We start from the raw sequence: 18807 nt of genomic DNA on the forward strand, positions 1-18807 counted from the left end.
GTACACAACTGTCCCTGTACACAAGGACAGTTGTAACAGTTGAGTTTAAAAAAAACAAAACATTTTCCAACCTGTACTTATTTCATAAAAACATCTTAAATACATTGTTTCAGTAGCTGACATATTGATAATACTATATAGCAAAATACCCTCATTGGTCATGTGCGCGTTCGCGTGTGTTGGAGGAGGGGCTCTGGAAGGAAGTCTGAAGGAAGTGGCAGATTTTCTCCGGTTGTGTATTTTCAAATTCTAGCACACTTGAGCTGGTTTCTCCAAAATTACATACCCGACCTTTAAGTACATTTTTGAGGTACTTGTATTTTACTTGAGTATTTTTATTTTATTCTACTTCACACTTATAATCCACAAAACATTTGGAAGAAAATATTGTGCTTTTTACTCACTCACAATTTATTTGACAAGATTAGCTTCTTGTGACTTTGAAAGTTCATTTTAAGAATCTAAAGGTATCCCCAACAGATACAAATGATGTCCATATTACACAATGGATCATTAATTAGAATCCAGCAATATAATAGATATTATTCTTAAAAAAGGCCAATCTGCATAATGAGTACTTTTCAGTTTTGGTACTTTAAGTTCATTTTGATTGTTATACTTTTGTACTTAAGTATCATTTGAATGCCAGACTTATACTTGTCACAGAGTATTTCTACACTGTGATATTTTGACTCGTACTTGAATAAAATATCTGAGTACTTCTTCCACCTCTGGACCACAAGTTTACAAAAGTCTTATATAATTTGTCCATGAATTAAGAACATTGTTTTATCCTCTAATCAACAAACTTCCAAACCAGCATTGTTCTCTTGATTGCATCTCTTATTACAAAGACAGTGAAGTCTCAGCTTTGATCTCACGTTTTAGGTTTTAAGACCTCATTTTCTCTGTGAAGTCTACGTGTTGATCCAGGCCTGAGTAAACATGTCATGTTTGCCGTCGACCTGGGGACTCGGGGCGCTTTGAGGACAGCTGACGGTGGGATTCAAACTGTTTGAGAGATTGTGGTTTTGATTGAATCCAGCTCATTCAATGCTGTGATGAATGTACTCCGCTACGGTTGATATTAAGCTGCAAAATGACACTGCCGACAATGACAGTGTGTGGTGTCATGTCTTGAAATCTGTACTAAAACAGTAGGGATATATCTATATCCAATAAAACAATGGTCTGAGACATGAGATGAAAAATAAGAATGAGTTCATTCTGCTGCTCTCACTAAACAGGCCATTCCTCAAAATGGCTCATTGAGTTCACTGTAATCACGCTGATGAATTGTCTTCAACTATTTATTTCTATATTAATAATAATCTGTGTGGTTTTGTTGTTTGATCATAAACATGTTGCTGATTTTCAAAATTCTGGAAACACAGTTTGCCTAAATTTGCCCAAAACTGAGCCTGAGCTACCTGTTAGAAATACAGTTCAAAGTGTGAGACAATTTGATCTCATCATTCATTGTATATGACAGTACCAATAGTATCGAACTGGTAGCTGATGATATAAACAAAACAGCTCCATAATGTTTGATTGATCTGCATGTATGTAGCAATATATTTAATTGTTTCATTTTAAATGAAATGCATAGTACAACCCCGTGATTAGTGGAGTCTAAAACAATTATTCTACTCTTAAAATAATATATTATAGCTCACACCACAAACTAGGGTTCGGTATTGAAAACCATTTTAACTTTCATGCTCTGTATCTGAACTATGTTAAAATGCTTCGTCCCTATGAACAAAATACATTATATTCAAAGTGAAGCTGTATGATATCAACTGTGAAAGTAAACGTTGCATGTCCTGATGAAGAAGCACACTTTGCATAGTTTCCAGTTCATTTTAATGAACACACTCACACATATACATACACAGTCACACAGACACGTTGGTCAGTGTATGAAACACTTAACATGCACAGTTAGCATAGGGGATATTCACCCTGTTTGAAACTCAAAAAGATAGTATTTTTTGCATTGTGCATTGCTCTTCTCAGCATAAACGTGTGTTTGTTTCTATGATCTATCATCTCTAACAGGCTGCTGACACGAGGCTAGCTGCAGTTGCTCTTCTTTACTCTGCGGGCATGTATTGGTCCAGGTAGACCTTGATGGAGTCGATGGCGTCGCTCAGATGGTTTCCAACTTGGGGGCGCACGTGATGTTCGTACAGACCCAGCAGTGCGGAACGGACCTGGTCCACCAGGGGAGATACCTCCTGTGCCATGCCGCTGCAAGTCAGGGAAGACAGATTATTTAAAGAAAACTCATAAGAAGAGCCATTCAGTATCTTAGTAGAGAAATCTCATTTTGGAATTCATTGCATATTTGTAGTGGAGATGGATTTTAAACTAAAAGTAGTTCAGAAAAGCTGTCCTTTTTTTGGTTAATAATACAGGGTCTTCACAGAAAGCAATTCCTTGTTGAAAACTACGTGGCAACTTTGACGACGGCTTTAAACTCGGGCTTAGTCTGCAGGACCTCTAAGTAGTCCTTGGCAGCCTGGCCACGCCTCACTAGTTCCGGCATTCTCCAGCATGGGAGGCAGCGGCAACCTGCACTTTGCTGAAAGCGTTCCAGCAGCCTCTTGTAGAAGACAGTTTCATGGCATCATACTTGTCAACAAGTTCCTGGGATGGTTGGGTAACCTCACACAGGCTCATGGAGACTGGAAGGAAATCAGAATGGTTGGACTGTTATGATAGGACCAGTGTTGCCAAATCAAAACCAGATTAATTTAAGTCAAAAGAGCATCAGGAGATACTAAGTTTATTCAGGAATCCTGCTTTGGAGGAACTATCGAAGAGCTGCTTTGCATATCTTGGCTTTTCCCTTTTGTCAATTCAATGACAGATTTCTTTGACTATTCAGTGTGTTATTTAAAAATCAATCTTTATCTTGCAGATAATTCAGAGCAGCAGCAAGCCATGCAAAAGTGTCTTTTTAAGTACTGCAACAAAACACAATTACATGCACAATGCAAGAAAAGCAGAAGCATGTTCATCACTTCAAATCTTTCTCTGTGTTTGAGTTGATATGTTCTACTTTTTACATGGTCACAAAGTGGTTAAGCTTCAATTAAAAAATCAAATCCATACACTACAATTCTTCAGATCACATTGGTATTTGTGCCTTACCCTGCAGAGCCAGGATCAGTGCCAAAGTGTATTTTGCATTCATGTCTGAAACAAAAGAGAAAAATAACAATTTAAAGGAACTCTGTTTTGTCAATCAATATAAAACTGAATGCAAAAGTCAGATACCTAAATGTAGTGCAGAATAAAAGCTGCAGTAAAAAGAGACGTTACCTGCGGTTGGGTTGGATGTACAAGTCCGAGAAGTGACAGTGTTCTCTGCTGAAAGCGAGTTGTCTGTAACTGGGAGCTCACATCTGGACAGGATGATATAGCCCCCCCGACTGCAAACAAACGTCATCTGATGAGCATACACACACCTACACACACATGCGTGCACATGAGCACTCACACATGTTCACCTACACAAAGTCCATTGTACATGATATTCCCCTTAAAAATCATATGTTGAAATTTGAGTCAGTGGTTATGCAATGTAAGTTCATGTGTTCATGTGGCATGCACTTGGAGCCCTGCTGATAATACTGCATTAGTGGAGTGTTTGCAAAACCTCATGGTGCATGTGAGTCAAAATCGACGAAACACTTTTAAGGCAGCTTATGTATTGAAATATATTTTTTAGTAAATTAACTCGAGCTAACCAACATTTTTTCACTTTAAAATGCCTGCTCAGATATAGATCAGAGTGAAATGGTCAGCAGGTCAATCAACCAGGACAGGTCTAGACACACTGTACTGCACCCAGAGCAATGCATGCTGGGATTACTGCCTTCACCTTTCACCTTAATTCCCTGAAATCGACTCCATGCAAAGTGATTTTAGGGACCGTTATTATAATGATTGATAGCTTTTTTATTCTGTATTTGTTTATTACCTCTCTATCTTTGCATATATTTTCAGAACATTAAATCCTGTGACTTTAAATAAGTGCAATAAAACCATAACAAAGAAACATCTGCTATTCATTCACTTAAAGAAAGGCTTACATTCTTTGATGTTGGTGCATTAGCTTTGAATGGGCTATACCTTTTAAGTGCTACATTTATGTTTCGTGTAATGGCCAAGGTGCATTTTTGCATGACAAACTGTCCATTCAGCACAATACACTCTTAAACAACACGTTTAACATGTTGGACAGAACCAGCAGTGAAATCTTATGATATGTTCAGGATCGAGTGGTAAGAAATACAGATTCGTAATGTGGTAAGAATATTCATTTATTGCCAGCTATTCTTTCGTTTTGTCCCGGTATCCGTTGGATTAGCTGCTGGCTCTGGCATGTAGTAGTTGTCAATGGTTGGATGGATCTTCTCCCACACTCTAGAGGCCCATTGAAAGCAGCTGTCAGTCACTGGTTGGATGTGGTCTTCGTAGTAAGCGAAAAGAAAGCCCAGAAATGGACCGAAATAACCCTGGACTGTAGCTTTGACTCCCCTATGAGATGCACGAGTACACAGAGACCATGACAAATGTTAACAATTAATATATTATCTTTAAAATGGGTCCAAATTGCTTGCATTAATGACGGTGAGAGTGAGGATGATACCTGAATTTCTCCGTCAGCCACTGCAGTATTCCTGAAGAGTTGGGTTGTTTTGGAGCCTTTGTCTTTGCCAAAAGAGGTCCACATGCTGCAGAGGAGGATGTTTGTCAGTGAGGGAGGACAAGCTCAGAAATAAAATGACTGAATGACTAGAATAATTACTTTTAAAGTCATACCTTGCATTAGTAAGATGAGGCCGAACACAAGCTCTTTGGTATGCATCTGTCATGAGAAACACAACCGTCAGAAGGCGTAATATTATTTCAATAATGCTGAAATGGTCAAGTTCAAATCTCAATCTTTATTTATTTATATAGCACATTTAAACAACCGCAACTACATGTCACAACTACAAACGTTTTGTTATGAGCACATTATGTTAAAAAAGGTTTTCTATCAGTTTTGCTCCTTTTTAAGCAACAAAACATCAATTTATCAAATTCAATCCCCGATTTTAACGCCAATTGTTCGAATAATCATCGCAGCAAAGTACAAATGAGTGGCAAAGTGTATCTTTACCTTTCCTTTGGCTCTGGTCAACAGAAGTTGAATCATACAAGTGCTATCAAGCCATTTTATTTGTATTAGGTCACCGCAACCGCATGTACGTTGGCCAGAGCGAATAATCCTTCAACACGTTGTTTTTGTCTTTTTATTGACAGAATCTGAGAGATAACAAAGCAACACTGAAGTATTTCCAACAAGCGCAAAGGGATTTATCTTTGTGTCTCTAAGACTTTAATCAAATAATAAAAAGCATTATTATATACATGTGAAGATAAATGGATTTAAAAAATGTAGAGAGAGAATTTATTTATGTAATTTTTTGCAAACATACATGATTTAATTGAAACCTATCACATACTTGCCATTGGTTCAGAGTGTCTCTTTTCACCGCTAAATGTTATCTGTGTTATAATGTTAATGTCAGATCCTGAACTCTTGATATCTTTTCAAGATCAACATTAGCTGAGTTCACTAACTGTCCGAGCGCCCTTTGGATCAGATATCTCAACACACTTATGTATACAGGCCAGTCAAAGTCTCTGTCTCTGATAAAAGTTTGTTTAGCTAAGCCAAGCGTTTCTGTTGGGCAGAGTCCACCTCAAAGTCAATATAATCTTCTCATTACTCCGCTCTGTGCTCGCTGCATGTTATGAATGAAAACAAATCAACCCTATTGTCGACATTAGAGTTCATAACTTGAATTACAAACCTGATCCCGCAGCTGTGTAAACAAATCTGAATGTTGACCTGTTATTAGGTTGTGTGTTATGTTTTTGAACATCTGTGCTTTGCTGTACACTGCAAACATGTAAAATCTTTCCAAGTATATTTGTCTAATTCTAGTCAGAATATGTCGTTACCCTTGATATAAGACTTAATAACTTAAGTCTTGTTTTTAGACAAGGCATCTTTTTAAGTCAAAGTCTCTTAAAAACATCTTATTTTATAGGAAATCTCCAACTACATCAGAAAACTGAAAATGTCTAAGTATTTCTGGCTTTTTTTGTTATAAATTCCCAAATTCTGGTCAAATATATTTCAAAATAAGTTTTCCCAGCTAAATACAGCATCTAATTTATCTAATTATCCCATCTTTACTTCAAGAAATCTTACCAAGCTATTTTGTACTTGTGGATAAAAGCGTCAGCTAAATGTAATGTAATGTTCTATTGGCAGATCTGTTCATTTATTAAAAGCGAAAACACCTTGTTTTTATTATATATTTACTTGTTTTTGGAGAAGCATTTTTTCAAGTGTATATTTGTGAGTTTAAAAAGAGTATCTTTCCATTATGCAACAAATCATTTTATAATGACAAACAAAAGTATATACACTTACATTTAAAAAATGAAAATAACAATGAACATATAGCTTCTTTCAAACCGAGTTACTTAACTGCTTTCACATGACTTATTAATATAAACACAGTATATGCACAGTCTGCCCCTCCATGTGAGGTCGGCCCAGACCCTAGGGGTCTTCACTGAAGACACACTTCTTCTTCTCTCTGGCCTTCTAGTCAGAGCTGAGCATGACACCTGACATTTCTCTGTGTTTTGTCTGTTGTAAATTCTTGTCTTTTCTATTTTTGTTTCTTATGTTATTGTAGTGTGCTTTTATTACATGTACAGCACTTTGGCTCGACCAAAAATCGTTTTTAAATATGCTTTATCAATTAAACTTGATTTGATTTGAAACACGGAGAATAAAATTAGCTTAAAAACAGCCACTACACAGAGAGTAAAACAAACAGAAGTATACAATCATATAAAAGCTATTCTAAAACAGTCGATTTTAAAAAGAGATACGACTGTATTTGAGAGTAAAGCGGATTGGCGGATTCGCTTAGAATAAAATGTCAATTAATCAAAAAAATGGTATCGGCACATCTCGGTTTTTATTCCAGCTTTGAGTGGAGACAAAACACTTCTTTAATCTCAGTGTCAATTTGCTTTAATCAGTTTACACAGTCGATGTGTTACACCAAATGATCCACCATTTGAAGAGCAAACTTTTCTTAACATGTCTATTCTCTGAAAAAGAAGTCCCTGACATTAAAACAAATTGACCCCAAATGGATTTCAAGTAGATTTCCTCCCACTCATCTGATGCAATATGATCATAATCTGTGACCTCTGTTCTGCAGCTGCTGACCTCTGTCACTCTGTTCTCTTCACAGGAACTGGATTCATTGAACTAGGACAACTGGTGGATCATTAACCCGGCATAAACAGTGACTTTAGCCCGGGAGTTGTGAAATGCCTGAAAAGCAGCCATGTTGGCACTTGCCCTTTGGTACCAGATATTGACACTAATCAACTCTTACCTACCAGAAGCTTCTGTTGGTTAAGTAATCGGCTTCAGGGATGATATTGACTTTAGGATTAAGTAATCAAATGAATTATTCATCTAAGTTATTTATTATTTGAATTGGTCAAACGTTAAATCCCGTTGTGATCAGAAAGTGGAAAGTTTTTATGAATTCAAGAGTTTTTTTATCATATATGTCTCTAGATGTGACAAAATCAATTCACTTTTGCTACCGCTAATTTGCAAAGACTTCTACTTCTTCAATATCCATTTACAGCTTTGGGTTGTCAACAAGAAAGTAATATCTTACATGTCAGCACTTTTCTCATAAAATGAAGAAACAAATCTCATTCATATTAGACTTTAATATCATTATAGATAAATTCTCTAGTGCCATATGTATGAATCTAGGTTTCATATAACACTGTCCTCTGATTACATGTCTAGATGATTGACTGCAAGCCTGGAAACGGGTTACATCTGAATCCAGCCAAGGCCTCTTTTTATTTGTGATTATTCCAACTGTTTTTAAATTGCCATTAGATTCAATGGTTTTCCCCAATTTGATAATCATTAACATTTTTGTTTGATAGCCTTTATATCATTTAAATATGGACTGTTTATTCAGTAATGTAAGAGTTTAGTTTAAAAACAGCTTGTATTCAAACGGCATGGTCTGTCTGTAAAATGTAATATTTCAAATAAAGTGTTATATAATAAATGTTTTGTATTGTACGTCTGCCATAAGGTTTACAATGTCTAAAGATTACAAATGTGTATCTATATAATTAGAAAACTGAGATTATAATTGAGTCAGGTCATTTGAGTATAACCCTAGCCCCTCAATGAGTTGTTTCTCCTTATTATAAATGTAGAAATAACTATATAACGATCTCATAAATCTGAAAACAATTAGAAATGACTTGCAGTGTTTTGTATAACATAAGGCGGCCACTCTGTGTGAGACCACAACAACTGCTCATTTATTACACAGTTCAGTTCATCTGTTCCTATAGAAAATTACTAACGCTTAAACAGAATATGTGAACATTAAAGCACAGCTTTATTTTTTCCCCCAGTGTCTTTATTGCAAGTTTTCACAGTGGTTCTTCAAAAAGATTACATTGAAATTATAAAAAAAACAAACATCTCTTTACAGAGAGGCAACATAGATATTGTGTCTGGTCAGCAGAGCAATGTGTGAAGAGGTCAGAGGTGGGGGGGGGGGGGGGGGGGTCTTCGGATGGAGACAGGGACCATTTTACTGGGTGATTTCACCGATCTTCTGCTTCACCTTTTCCAACTGCTGCTCCAACCAGGCCCTGAGGAGGATAACAACAAAAACGAGCATTACATGTGTGTGTTTGTGTGTGTGTGTGAGATCGCGTGTGTGAGATCGCGTGTGTGAGAGAGAGAGCATGTGCGTGCGTCCTTACTGGGAGCTGGCAACGAATTCGCTGCTTCTGATGCCTTCAAAGGTTGTCTGGGCTTTGTCTGCTAGTTTCTTGCCCATCTCACCCATCTGGTTTGTGAACACAGCGAATTTCTCCTCCACGGTCGCCTCCGCCTCCTTGTGTGTGTGTTTGTGTGTGTGTGTGTGTGTGTGTGTGTGTGTGTGTGTGTGTGTGTGTGTGTGTGCAGTGTGTAGTGTGTGTGAGAGAGAGAGCGCGTGCGTGCATGCATGCGTGCGTGCATGCATGCGTGCGTGCTTACTGTGAGTTGGATATGATGTCGCTGGTCCTGATGTCTTCAAAGGTTGCCGTGGCCTTGTCTGCCAGGCTCTGGCCCATCTCTGTGATCCCAGAGACGGCCGCCTGCGCCTCCTGAGCCTCTGCAGGTTTGGAACAGAAACAGACAAAGTTACACAGCATGAACGGAAACGTAGCTTGGAGTTTATTTTTTTTAAATTAACCCGAGACATACGTGTGAATGCGGCCAAAGCCAGCACCAGCATGGCAACTACGAGGTACAGTCTCATTTTGGCTGTGAATTTCTGAATGGGGGAAGAAAAAGACAGGCTACGGGTTATAACAATATATTTTTTTTTAAAAGTGTAATGAGTCAAGGATACAAAATGACTAATTTGTTGTCTCAAAAAGCAGCGCATTCCCATCAGCACCACCGCGGCTGGACAGCTCCATTTACGTGCCGTTACGATGTAATGGTTAACAACAAATACAATTATCCAGACTTAAGGTACAAAATTACACTTTCAATCATATTTACTCCGTGTGACACTCAGTCGTCAATATTAACAAACAAATCCCCTATCAGCAAGGGTTTGCATAGAAACTTGAGGACAGTTTTTTTTAAAGTGTTATCGTCCGTGTCCTGTAGTTTAGAAGCATGCCGCTATTCTTTTTTTATTCTACCAGTGATGCAAATTAAATGTCAGACATACCTGTTGTTCTTCTCAGAGGAGGGAAAAGATTGTGTGTTTGAGAGTCTATGTGAGTTCCTCTTTATAAGCCCGCTGCACTCTTGGAGGGTGACGCAGAAACAACAGACATCAGTCAACATGTACACGTGGAGACCTTGAGGTGCCACTGCCCCCTTTGCTGCCCAGCAGCGTGCACTTGCATTAAAAGATAGATGACTGATTATAGCCTACTGCGTCATGATTATGTTTTATGCAGCACAAAGGTAGATAAAGTCATCACTTTGTGCAGGATCTAATCATCAATTGCAAATAATGGGTCGTTAATTAGAGACTGTAGCGGATCTCTATGTGGAGGTATGGTGTGGACAAAGACCAGGAGAAATATGGGTTAATTTGATATGTATATGATGATGTGATCAGTCTCCCCCTGCCACAAAGTGTGTCAAAGATGAGATGTGATGCAGGGGAACATAGTTCAGCCCGATAGCATTACCTCCAACAGATCTGTGTCACAATCCTAGTTTTCTGTCCCATCTTAGTTGTCTGTCTTGTCATGATTTTATGTTGAAATTCTGTTCTCCCTGTGTCTTGTCTTCCTTCCTGTGTTTTCCCTCATGTGTCTGATTGTCTGATTGTGTTCACCTGTTGCCCCCCTAGTGTTTCTGCCTCGCCTGCCCAGCTGTGTCTTGTCCTGTGATTACCCCTCTTTGTATTTAGTCTTGTCTTCCCCTGTGTTCCTTGTCGGTTCATTTTCTTTCCTGTCTCCCTCCATGTTGGTCACGGTCAGTTTTTGCTTTGTTGCTACCATGTGCTACCTGTTTGTTTCATGCCATGATTTGTTCATCAGCTTTTTAAAAAAAAATAAAGCTCGCTTTTTGTTCCTAGACATTTTTACCTTTTTTGTATTCTGCATTTGGGTCCTACCTTTTTCCTCGAATCGTAACAATCTGAGCTATTTGGAAGCTCCTTTGGACCTTTAGTGTTGGCCATGCAGTGCATGTCAAAAAAAGGGTTGCATGTGTAACCCACATTAAAACATAGTAAGCATAAAGTCATTCAAAAGTGATTTCATTAAAGGCCCTGTCACACTGTCCCGAAATTGACACCCGATGGACACACGATAAAGGAAATGTTAAAATTCGGCTGTGATCGTAGCAACATCGGGCCATTCGTGAGGGCATCTAAGCCATCGTATGACCGCCGGTGGAGTTTCTCAGGCTCCGGCAGCAACTTCGTGAGCGGCAACTTCGTAAGGCACTCGTGAGGGCATCTTGTCAAATCGTGTCATCTTCGTGTTATCATCGGTGCATTCACCCTCACTCTGATCGGGGCGAATGCCCGATGGTACCGATGATAACAAGATGCCCTCACGATGGCCTTACGAAGGGCAAAATTGACACACGAATTCAACACGAAAATGAACCTTCGCAAGGTCCTTCGGCTATTTTTTGGCATGCCAAAGATTTTGCCACCGCTCACGAAGTTGCTGCCGGAGCCTGAGAAACTCCACAGGCGGTCATACGAAGGCTTAAGATGCCCTCACGAATGGCCCGATGTTGCTACGATCACAGCCGAATTTGAACATTTCCTTTATCGTGTGTCCATCGGGTTGTTTTATTGCACAACAAAATCATGTAAATATATTATGTAAATAACCCAATTTGTGTTCTGTGAAACTAAAAAGGATATAATATATTATTTTGAAGGAGAGTTGACAGGAAGTTGTTGTTGTTATGGAAACAACATTACGGAGAAAACGTAATATTTTCTACATATAACGACGGATAAAGTAAAGAACAAAGTCTGAAGATATCAGTACAGTATCATAGTACTGTAACACAATTGTTTTTGGTACTTTCATTGCAGTTGTATGTCTTAAATGTAATGTAAATGTTGCCTTCGTGTGTGGTTCGGGGCCATCTTCGTGCGAAATTCACAATTCCATATTCGTGTGTCCATCGGGTGTCAATTTCGGGACAGTGTGACAGGGCCTTTAAGGATACACGTTTACAATTGGTCAATGATAACATTGACCAATCCCTTTAAAAATAATAATAAATAAAAGTAGTACGACAAATTACAAGGTACTGTTCCTATAAGGGATCTCTGCTCACCACCAGGCACGCGCAGCGTAGCAGGAGAAAGAGAAACGGAGCAAGACGCAGATGAGACGAGCGGAGTAAATTATATTAAAAGTGATTCAAAGTTGATTTAAAAAAGATAAAAATACCATCCACACGGTCGGGAAACCCAGTAGACGGTATAGAACATTAACCATCGGTGTTTTGGTCAGGTTTTTTGGACTGGATAAAAAAGTTGATCGCGAGTGAGAGGACAACACACACACGCGCTCTGATACAAGATGGCGAGCCAGACCCATGGACTGCTTTGATCTTCGCGCCAGTGAGAGGACTTGCTGGTTTATCAAGAGACAATAGCTGAACTCACTGCCAGAGTGGTAGGAGTATTGAAGAAATTATAAGGTTGGAACTGGATTTAAGTTGTACCTGGATTTAAAGAGACACTATATATTGTACTCTAATATATAGGTTTTCATTTGTCATTTGATTTCATTGATGGTACAATTGTGTTTTTTTTCATTGAATTAGATATATTTTACCTGTGAAAAGGGAAAAGAAAAAGAGTTAACTCAGGATATTGAAGAGATTAAAATAGGAAAGATCTATAAATAATACTTAGTAGACCAGTCTAAAATAAAATAGGCTATTTTATTTTGTTCATCCTATATGGATACCATTTACTAAGTCACAGAAATCAGAAAACAAGGGAAAGGTGAAATACTTACCTCTGATTATACTGCAGAAAATATTCATTGTCTATGTTCAATGTTTTGTCTATTTGTCTATTTCGTCAGTAAATTGCCGGCTGTTCTATTCAAACCACCTGGTCTCTGGTCTAATTACTTACCTGTCTATCCACTCTAGTAGAACCCAGAATCCTTCTAGTCAGATAGCATAGCCCAAGATAAGAAGTGTTACACATGTATTGGTCATAATGGGTAATTCAGATTTATAATCAGGGGTGCACATAACATTTTTAGTGAGTTACTCAGATGAGTACCAGGAGACAGCGTTTGGTACTCACCCCACACGAAGTGTGGTCCTCCTCAGTGTCTCCTTCACTGTCCTCTATTTACACTTCTTACATGCTAGATGATGAAGATTATGAAGATGCACCTCCCTGTATCTTTTTAAGCCTCCGATTTGCTTTCTCCAAACTTGTTGCCAAAACTGTGAAGTCCTTGCATTTCCTGAGGCCAAGTTGAAGGATCAAATACTAAGAAATTATTACATGACTTGAAGTTATAGCTGATTTCAGATGTGGGAAGTTACTAAGTACACTTCTTCAAGTACTGTACTTAAGTACACTTTTGAGATATTTGTACTTTACATGACTTTGATGCTACTTTGTACTTCTACTCCACTACAGTTCAGAGGTAAATGGTTTACTTTTAGTCCATTACATGTATTTAATACCTTTAGTTACTTTACAGATCTGGATTAATGATGTGAAATATAATCAAGTGTTAAATCAGACTTTAGTTCCACCTGGAGTAAATTCACAAGCTACCCTGCAGTAGCCTATACAAAGTCATTAAAACTAGCTGCACCTCTACCAGATAACACTTTAATGATCAATCATTATAAAACACAACATATATATTATTCTGAAATGGACCAATGTACTTTTACTTTTGGTACTTTAACTATATTTTGATAATACTTTTCTAATTTTACTAATGTAACATTTTGAATGCAGGACTTTTACTGTAACAGAGTAACACTCTGGTACTTCTACTTTTACTCAAGTACAAGATCTGAGTACTTCTTCCACCTCTGTCTGATTTCAAACTCTTCCATTAACACCCTGAGTAAGTTTGCAACTGTGTGTTTTACTGCACTTTGTTGTAATTAAAACTGCAGCAGCTTGACCACAGAGCGTGAACGTTTGAGATCAGTTGATTTTGCGCAGTTCTCCAGTGTGTGCGCGGGGCACTGAATGTGAACAGGGGAGCCTACTGCGGCCAGTTGGCGGAGTTTTGGCAAAATGATGTTGTTCATACCGAAGTTAACCCTGTCTGTGCACACGGTGACCAACTCTGTCGTCCAGTGATCTAAGCCTCTGCCTCCTGTAAGCTTCACAGGTCCGTCGGTTATGTCCTGCACGGCTCGGCCAGCACCCAGTTCAATCAGTCATAGGAAGTCCGAAGATTTCTTGCAGGGAGCGAAACGGCAACGTAGCTGCTTAATGTCTTTGTTTTTTTGACATGCCTAGTAGTTTACTCCATTGAGTCTTGACAAGAAACACTTGTAGACGAAATATGTGTTTTTGTTTTTGATGTTTTGAGCTACGCAAAGGCGCGTAGTGACAAAAGTGACGTTACGCAATTCAAATTTGTGCCGCGCAGGCGTACCTGCGTACCAGTTATGTGCACCCCTGTTTATAATATACCAAGCAACTGTACTGCTTGAATATTGGATTTGTAAAGGCATGACCAAATAAAAGGTCGTTTTGTGAGGATTATGCACATTTGTCCCCAATTTGATAATCATTAACATTTTTGTTTGATAGCCTTTATATCATTTAAATATGGACTGTTTATTCAGTAATGTAAGAGTTTAGTTTAAAAACAGCTTGTATTCAAACGGCATGGTCTGTCTGTAAAAAGTAATATTTCAAATAAATACAGAAATAAATCTGACAATTTTTTCGTGTTGTACGTCTGCCATAAGGTTTACAATGACTAAAGATTACAAATGTGTATCTATATAATTAGAAAACTGAGATTTTTTTCTAAAAATAATTGAGTCAGGTCATTTGAGTATAACCCTAGCCCCTCAATGAGTTGTTTCTCCTTATTATAAATGTAGAAATAACTATATAACGATCTCATAAATCTGAAAACAATTAGAAATGACTTGCAGTGTTTTGTATAACATAAGGCGGCCACTCTGTGTGAGACCACAACAACTGCTCATTTATTACACAGTTCAGTACATCTGTTCCTATAGAAAATTACTAACGCTTAAACAGAATATGTGAACATTAAAGCACAGCTTTATTTTTTCCCCCAGTGTCTTTATTTCAAGTTTTCACAGTGGTTCTTCAAAAAGATTACATTGAAATGATAAAAAAAACAACCATCTCTTTACAGAGAGGCAACATAGATATTGTGTCTGGTCAGCAAAGCAATGTGTGAAGAGATCAGAGGTGGGAGGGGGGTCTTAGGATGGAGACAGGGACCATTTTACTGGGTGATTTAACCGATCTTCTGCTTCACCTTTTCCAACTGCTGCTCCAACCAGGCCCTGAGGAGGATAACAACAAAAACGAGCATTACATGTGTGTGTTTGTGTCTGTGTGTGTGTGTGTGTGTGTGTGTGTGTGTGTGTGTGTGTGTGTGTGTGTGTGTGTGTGTGTGTGTGTGTGTGTGTGTGTGTGTGAGAGAGAGAGCGTGTGCGTGCGTCCTTACTGGGAGCTGGCAACAAATTTGCTGCTTCTGATACCTTCAAAGGTTGTCTGGGCTTTGTCTGCCAGTTTCTTGCCCATCTCACCCATCTGGTTTGTGAACACAGCGAATTTCTCCTCCATGGTCGCCTCCGCCTCCGTGTGTGTGTGTGTGTGTGTGTGTGTGTGTGTGTGTGTGTGTGTGTGTGTGTGTGTGTGTGTGTGTGTGTGTGTGTGTGTGTGTGTGTGTGTGTGTGTGTGTGTGTGTGTGTGTGCAGTGTGTGTGCAGTGTGTAGTGTGTGTGTGAGAGAGAGCGCGTGCGTGCATGCATGCGTGCGTGCTTACTGTGAGTTGGATATGATGTCGCTGGTCCTGATGTCTTCAAAGGTTGCCGTGGCCTTGTCTGCCAGGCTTTGGCCCATCTCTGTGATCCCAGAGACGGCCGCCTCCGCCTCCTGAGCCTCTGCAGGTTTGGAACAGAAACAGACAAAGTTACACAGCATGAACGGAAACGTAGCTTGGAGTTTATTTTCTTAAATTAACCCGAGACATACGTGTGAATGCGGCCAAAGCCAGCACCAGCATGGCAACTACGAGGTACAGTCTCATTTTGGCTGGGAATTTCTGAATGGGGGAAGAAAAAGACAGGCTACGGGTTATAACAATATATTTTTTTAAAAGTGTAATGAGTCAAGGATACAAAATGACTAATTTGTTGTCTCAAAAAGCAGCGCATTCCTATCAGCACCACCGCGGCTGGACAGCTCCATTTACGTGCCGTTACGATGTAATGGTTAACAACAAATACAATTATCCAGACTTAAGGTACAAAATTACACTTTCAACCATATTTACTCCGTGTGACACTCAGTCGTCAATATTAACAAACAAATCCCCTATCAGCAAGGGTTTGCATAGAAACTTGAGGACAGTTTTTTTAAAGTGTTATCGTCCGTGTCCTGTAGTTTAGAAGCATGCCGCTATTCTTTTTTTATTCTACCAGTGATGCAAATTAAATGTCAGACATACCTGTTGTTCTTCTCAGAGGAGGGAAAAGATTGTGTGTTTGAGAGTCTATGTGAGTTCCTCTTTATAAGCCCGCTGCACTCTTGGAGGGTGACGCAGAAACAACAGACATCAGTCATGTACAATATGTACACGTGGAGACCTTGAGGTGCCACTGCCCCCTTTGCTGCCCAGCAGCGTGCACTTGCATTAAAAGATAGATGACTGATTATAGCCTACTGCGTCATGATTATGTTTTATGCAGCACAAAGGTAGATAAAGTCATCACTTTGTGCAGGATCTAATCATCAATTGCAAACAATGGGTCGTTAATTAGAGACTGTAGCGATCTCTATGTGGAGGTATGGTGTGGACAAAGACCAGGAGAAATATGGGTTAATTTGATATGTATATGATGATGTGATCAGTCTCCCCCTGCCACAAAGTGTGTCAAAGATGAGATGTGATGCAAGGGAACATAGTTCAGCCCGATAGCATTACCTCCAACAGATCTGTGTCACAATCCTAGTTTTCTGTCCCATCTTAGTTGTCTGTCTTGTTATGATTTTATGTTGAAATTCTGTTCTCCCTGTGTCTTGTCTTCCTTCCTGTGTTTTCCCTCATGTGTCTGATTGTCTGATTGTGTTCACCTGTTGCCCCCCTAGTGTTTCTGCCTCACCTGCCCAGCTGTGTCTTGTCCTGTGATTACCCCTCTTTGTATTTAGTCTTGTCTTCCCCTGTGTTCCTTGTCGGTTCATTTTCTTTCCTGTCTCCCTCCATGTTGGTCACGGTCAGTTTTTGCTTTGTTGCTACCATGTGCTACCTGTTTGTTTCATGCCATGATTTGTTCATCAGCTTTTTTTTTTTAAATAAAGCTCGCTTTTTGTTCCTAGACCTTTTTACCTTTTTTGTATTCTGCATTTGGGTCCTACCTTTTTCCTCGATTCATAACAATCTGAGCTATTTGGAAGCTCCTTTGGACCTTTAGTGTTGGCCATGCATGCCCTCAGTGTCAAAAAAAGGGTTGCATGTGAAACCCACATTAAAACATAGTAAGCATAAAGTCATTCAAAAGTGATTTAATTAAAGGATAAACGTTTACAATTGGTCAATGATAACATTGACCAAAGGCCCTGTCACACTGTCCCGAAATTGACACCCGATGGACACACGAATATGGAATTGTGAATTTCGCACGAAGATGGCCCCGAACCACACACGAAGGCAACATTTACATTACATTTAAGACATACAACTACAATGAAAGTACCAAAAACAATTATGTTACAGTACTATGATACTGTACTGATATCTTCAGACTTTGTTCTTTACTTTATCCGTCGTTATATGTAGAAAATATTACGTTTTCTCCGTAATGTTGTTTCCATAACAACAACAACTTCCTGTCAACTGTCCTTCAAAATAATATATTATATCCTTTTTAGTTTCACAGAACACAAATTGGGTTATTTACATAATATATTTACATGATTTTGTTGTGCAATAAAACAACCCGATGGACACACGATAAAGGAAATGTTCAAATTCGGCTGTGATCGTAGCAACATCGGGCCATTCGTGAGGGCATCTTAAGCCATCGTATGACCGCCGGTGGAGTTTCTCAGGCTCCGGCAGCAACTTCGTGAGCGGTGGCAAAATCTTTGGCATGCCAAAAAATTGCCGAAGGACCTTGCGAAGGTTCATTTTCGTGTTGAATTCGTGTGTCAATTGTTCCCTTCGTAAGGCCATCGTGAGGGCATCTTGTTATCATCGGTGCCATCGGGCATTCGCCCCGATCAGAGTGAGGGTGAATGCACCGATGATAACACGAAGATGACACGATTTGACAAGATGCCCTCACGAGTGCCTTACGAAGTTGCCGCTCACGAAGTTGCTGCCGGAGCCTGAGAAACTCCACCGGCGGTCATACGATGGCTTAGATGCCCTCACGAATGGCCCGATGTTGCTACGATCACAGCCGAATTTTAACATTTCCTTTATCGTGTGTCCATCGGGTGTCAATTTCGGGACAGTGTGACAGGGCCTTTAAGGATACACGTTTACAATTGGTCAATGATAACATTGACCAATCCCTTTAAAAATAATAATAAATAAAAGTAGTACGACAAATTACAAGGTACTGTTCCTATAAGGGATCTCTGCTCACCACCAGGCACGCGCAGCGTAGCAGGAGAAAAGAGAAAACGGAGCAAGACGCAGATGAGACGAGCGGAGTAAATTATATTAAAAGTGATTCAAAGTTGATTTAAAAAAGATAAAAATACCATCCACTCGGTCGGGAAACCCAGTAGACGGTAAAGAACATTAACCATCGGTGTTTTGGTCAGGTTTTTTGGACTGGATAAAAAAGTTGATCGCGAGTGAGAGGACAACACACACACACGCGCTCTGATACAAGATGGCGAGCCAGACCCATGGACTGCTTTGATCTTCGCGCCAGTGAGAGGACTTGCTG

General features: G+C 39.3%; 3 protein-coding genes and 1 long non-coding RNA gene across 4 annotated transcripts; all 4 read right to left on the minus strand.

Moving 5' to 3' along the window:
* Positions 1–1849: 1849 nt before the first annotated feature.
* Positions 1850–3548, minus strand: apoa2 (apolipoprotein A-II). The gene is given in 6 exon segments (XM_034233437.1): positions 1850–2253; positions 2457–2622; positions 2625–2690; positions 3160–3204; positions 3331–3440; positions 3523–3548. Coding segments are annotated over 6 exon segments (555 nt in total). The 5' UTR covers positions 3534–3548; the 3' UTR covers positions 1850–2096.
* Positions 3549–4313: 765 nt separating this feature from the next.
* apoc4 (apolipoprotein C-IV) lies at positions 4314–5291 on the minus strand. The gene is made up of 4 exons (XM_034233446.1): positions 5180–5291; positions 4837–4882; positions 4664–4748; positions 4314–4551 (listed from the first exon to the last, which is right to left on the minus strand). The coding sequence occupies exons 1-4, from the start codon at positions 5213–5215 to the stop codon at positions 4335–4337; spliced, it is 384 nt and encodes a 127-aa protein (XP_034089337.1). The 5' UTR covers positions 5216–5291; the 3' UTR covers positions 4314–4334.
* A 3248-nt stretch (positions 5292–8539) lies between these two features.
* LOC117557580 (apolipoprotein C-I-like) lies at positions 8540–10120 on the minus strand. The gene is made up of 4 exons (XM_034233468.1): positions 9879–10120; positions 9401–9470; positions 9191–9308; positions 8540–8799 (listed from the first exon to the last, which is right to left on the minus strand). Exons 2-4 carry the CDS (start codon positions 9453–9455, stop codon positions 8739–8741), a joined length of 234 nt encoding a protein of 77 aa, XP_034089359.1. The 5' UTR covers positions 9456–9470; positions 9879–10120; the 3' UTR covers positions 8540–8738.
* Positions 10121–14805: 4685 nt separating this feature from the next.
* On the minus strand, positions 14806–16380 carry LOC117557588. The gene is made up of 4 exons (XR_004570741.1): positions 16356–16380; positions 15881–15950; positions 15672–15789; positions 14806–15187 (listed from the first exon to the last, which is right to left on the minus strand). It is a non-coding gene; the product is annotated as an uncharacterized LOC117557588 (long non-coding RNA).
* Between the last annotated feature and the right edge of the window lie 2427 nt (positions 16381–18807).

Source organism: Gymnodraco acuticeps, unplaced genomic scaffold (assembly GCF_902827175.1).
Source record: "Gymnodraco acuticeps unplaced genomic scaffold, fGymAcu1.1, whole genome shotgun sequence".
Classification (NCBI taxonomy): domain Eukaryota; kingdom Metazoa; phylum Chordata; class Actinopteri; order Perciformes; family Bathydraconidae; genus Gymnodraco; species Gymnodraco acuticeps.

Bases quoted from the DNA above. Each gene is read 5' to 3' on its own strand.
- LOC117557580 (XM_034233468.1), bottom strand. From the start codon at position 9,455: ATGAGACTGTACCTCGTAGTTGCCATGCTGGTGCTGGCTTTGGCCGCA. The intron at 9,309-9,400 runs GTATGTCTCGGG...CCAAACCTGCAG, and splicing joins GGCTTTGGCCGCATTCACAC to AGGCTCAGGAGGCGCAGGCG. The intron at 8,800-9,190 runs GTAAGCACGCAC...TATCCTCCTCAG, and splicing joins GACATCATATCCAACTCACA to GGCCTGGTTGGAGCAGCAGT.
- apoc4 (XM_034233446.1), bottom strand. From the start codon at position 5,215: ATGATTCAACTTCTGTTGACCAGAGCCAAAGGAAAG. The intron at 4,883-5,179 runs GTAAAGATACAC...TTCTCATGACAG, and splicing joins TGACCAGAGCCAAAGGAAAG to ATGCATACCAAAGAGCTTGT. The intron at 4,552-4,663 runs GTATCATCCTCA...TGCATCTCATAG, and splicing joins TGGCTGACGGAGAAATTCAG to GGGAGTCAAAGCTACAGTCC.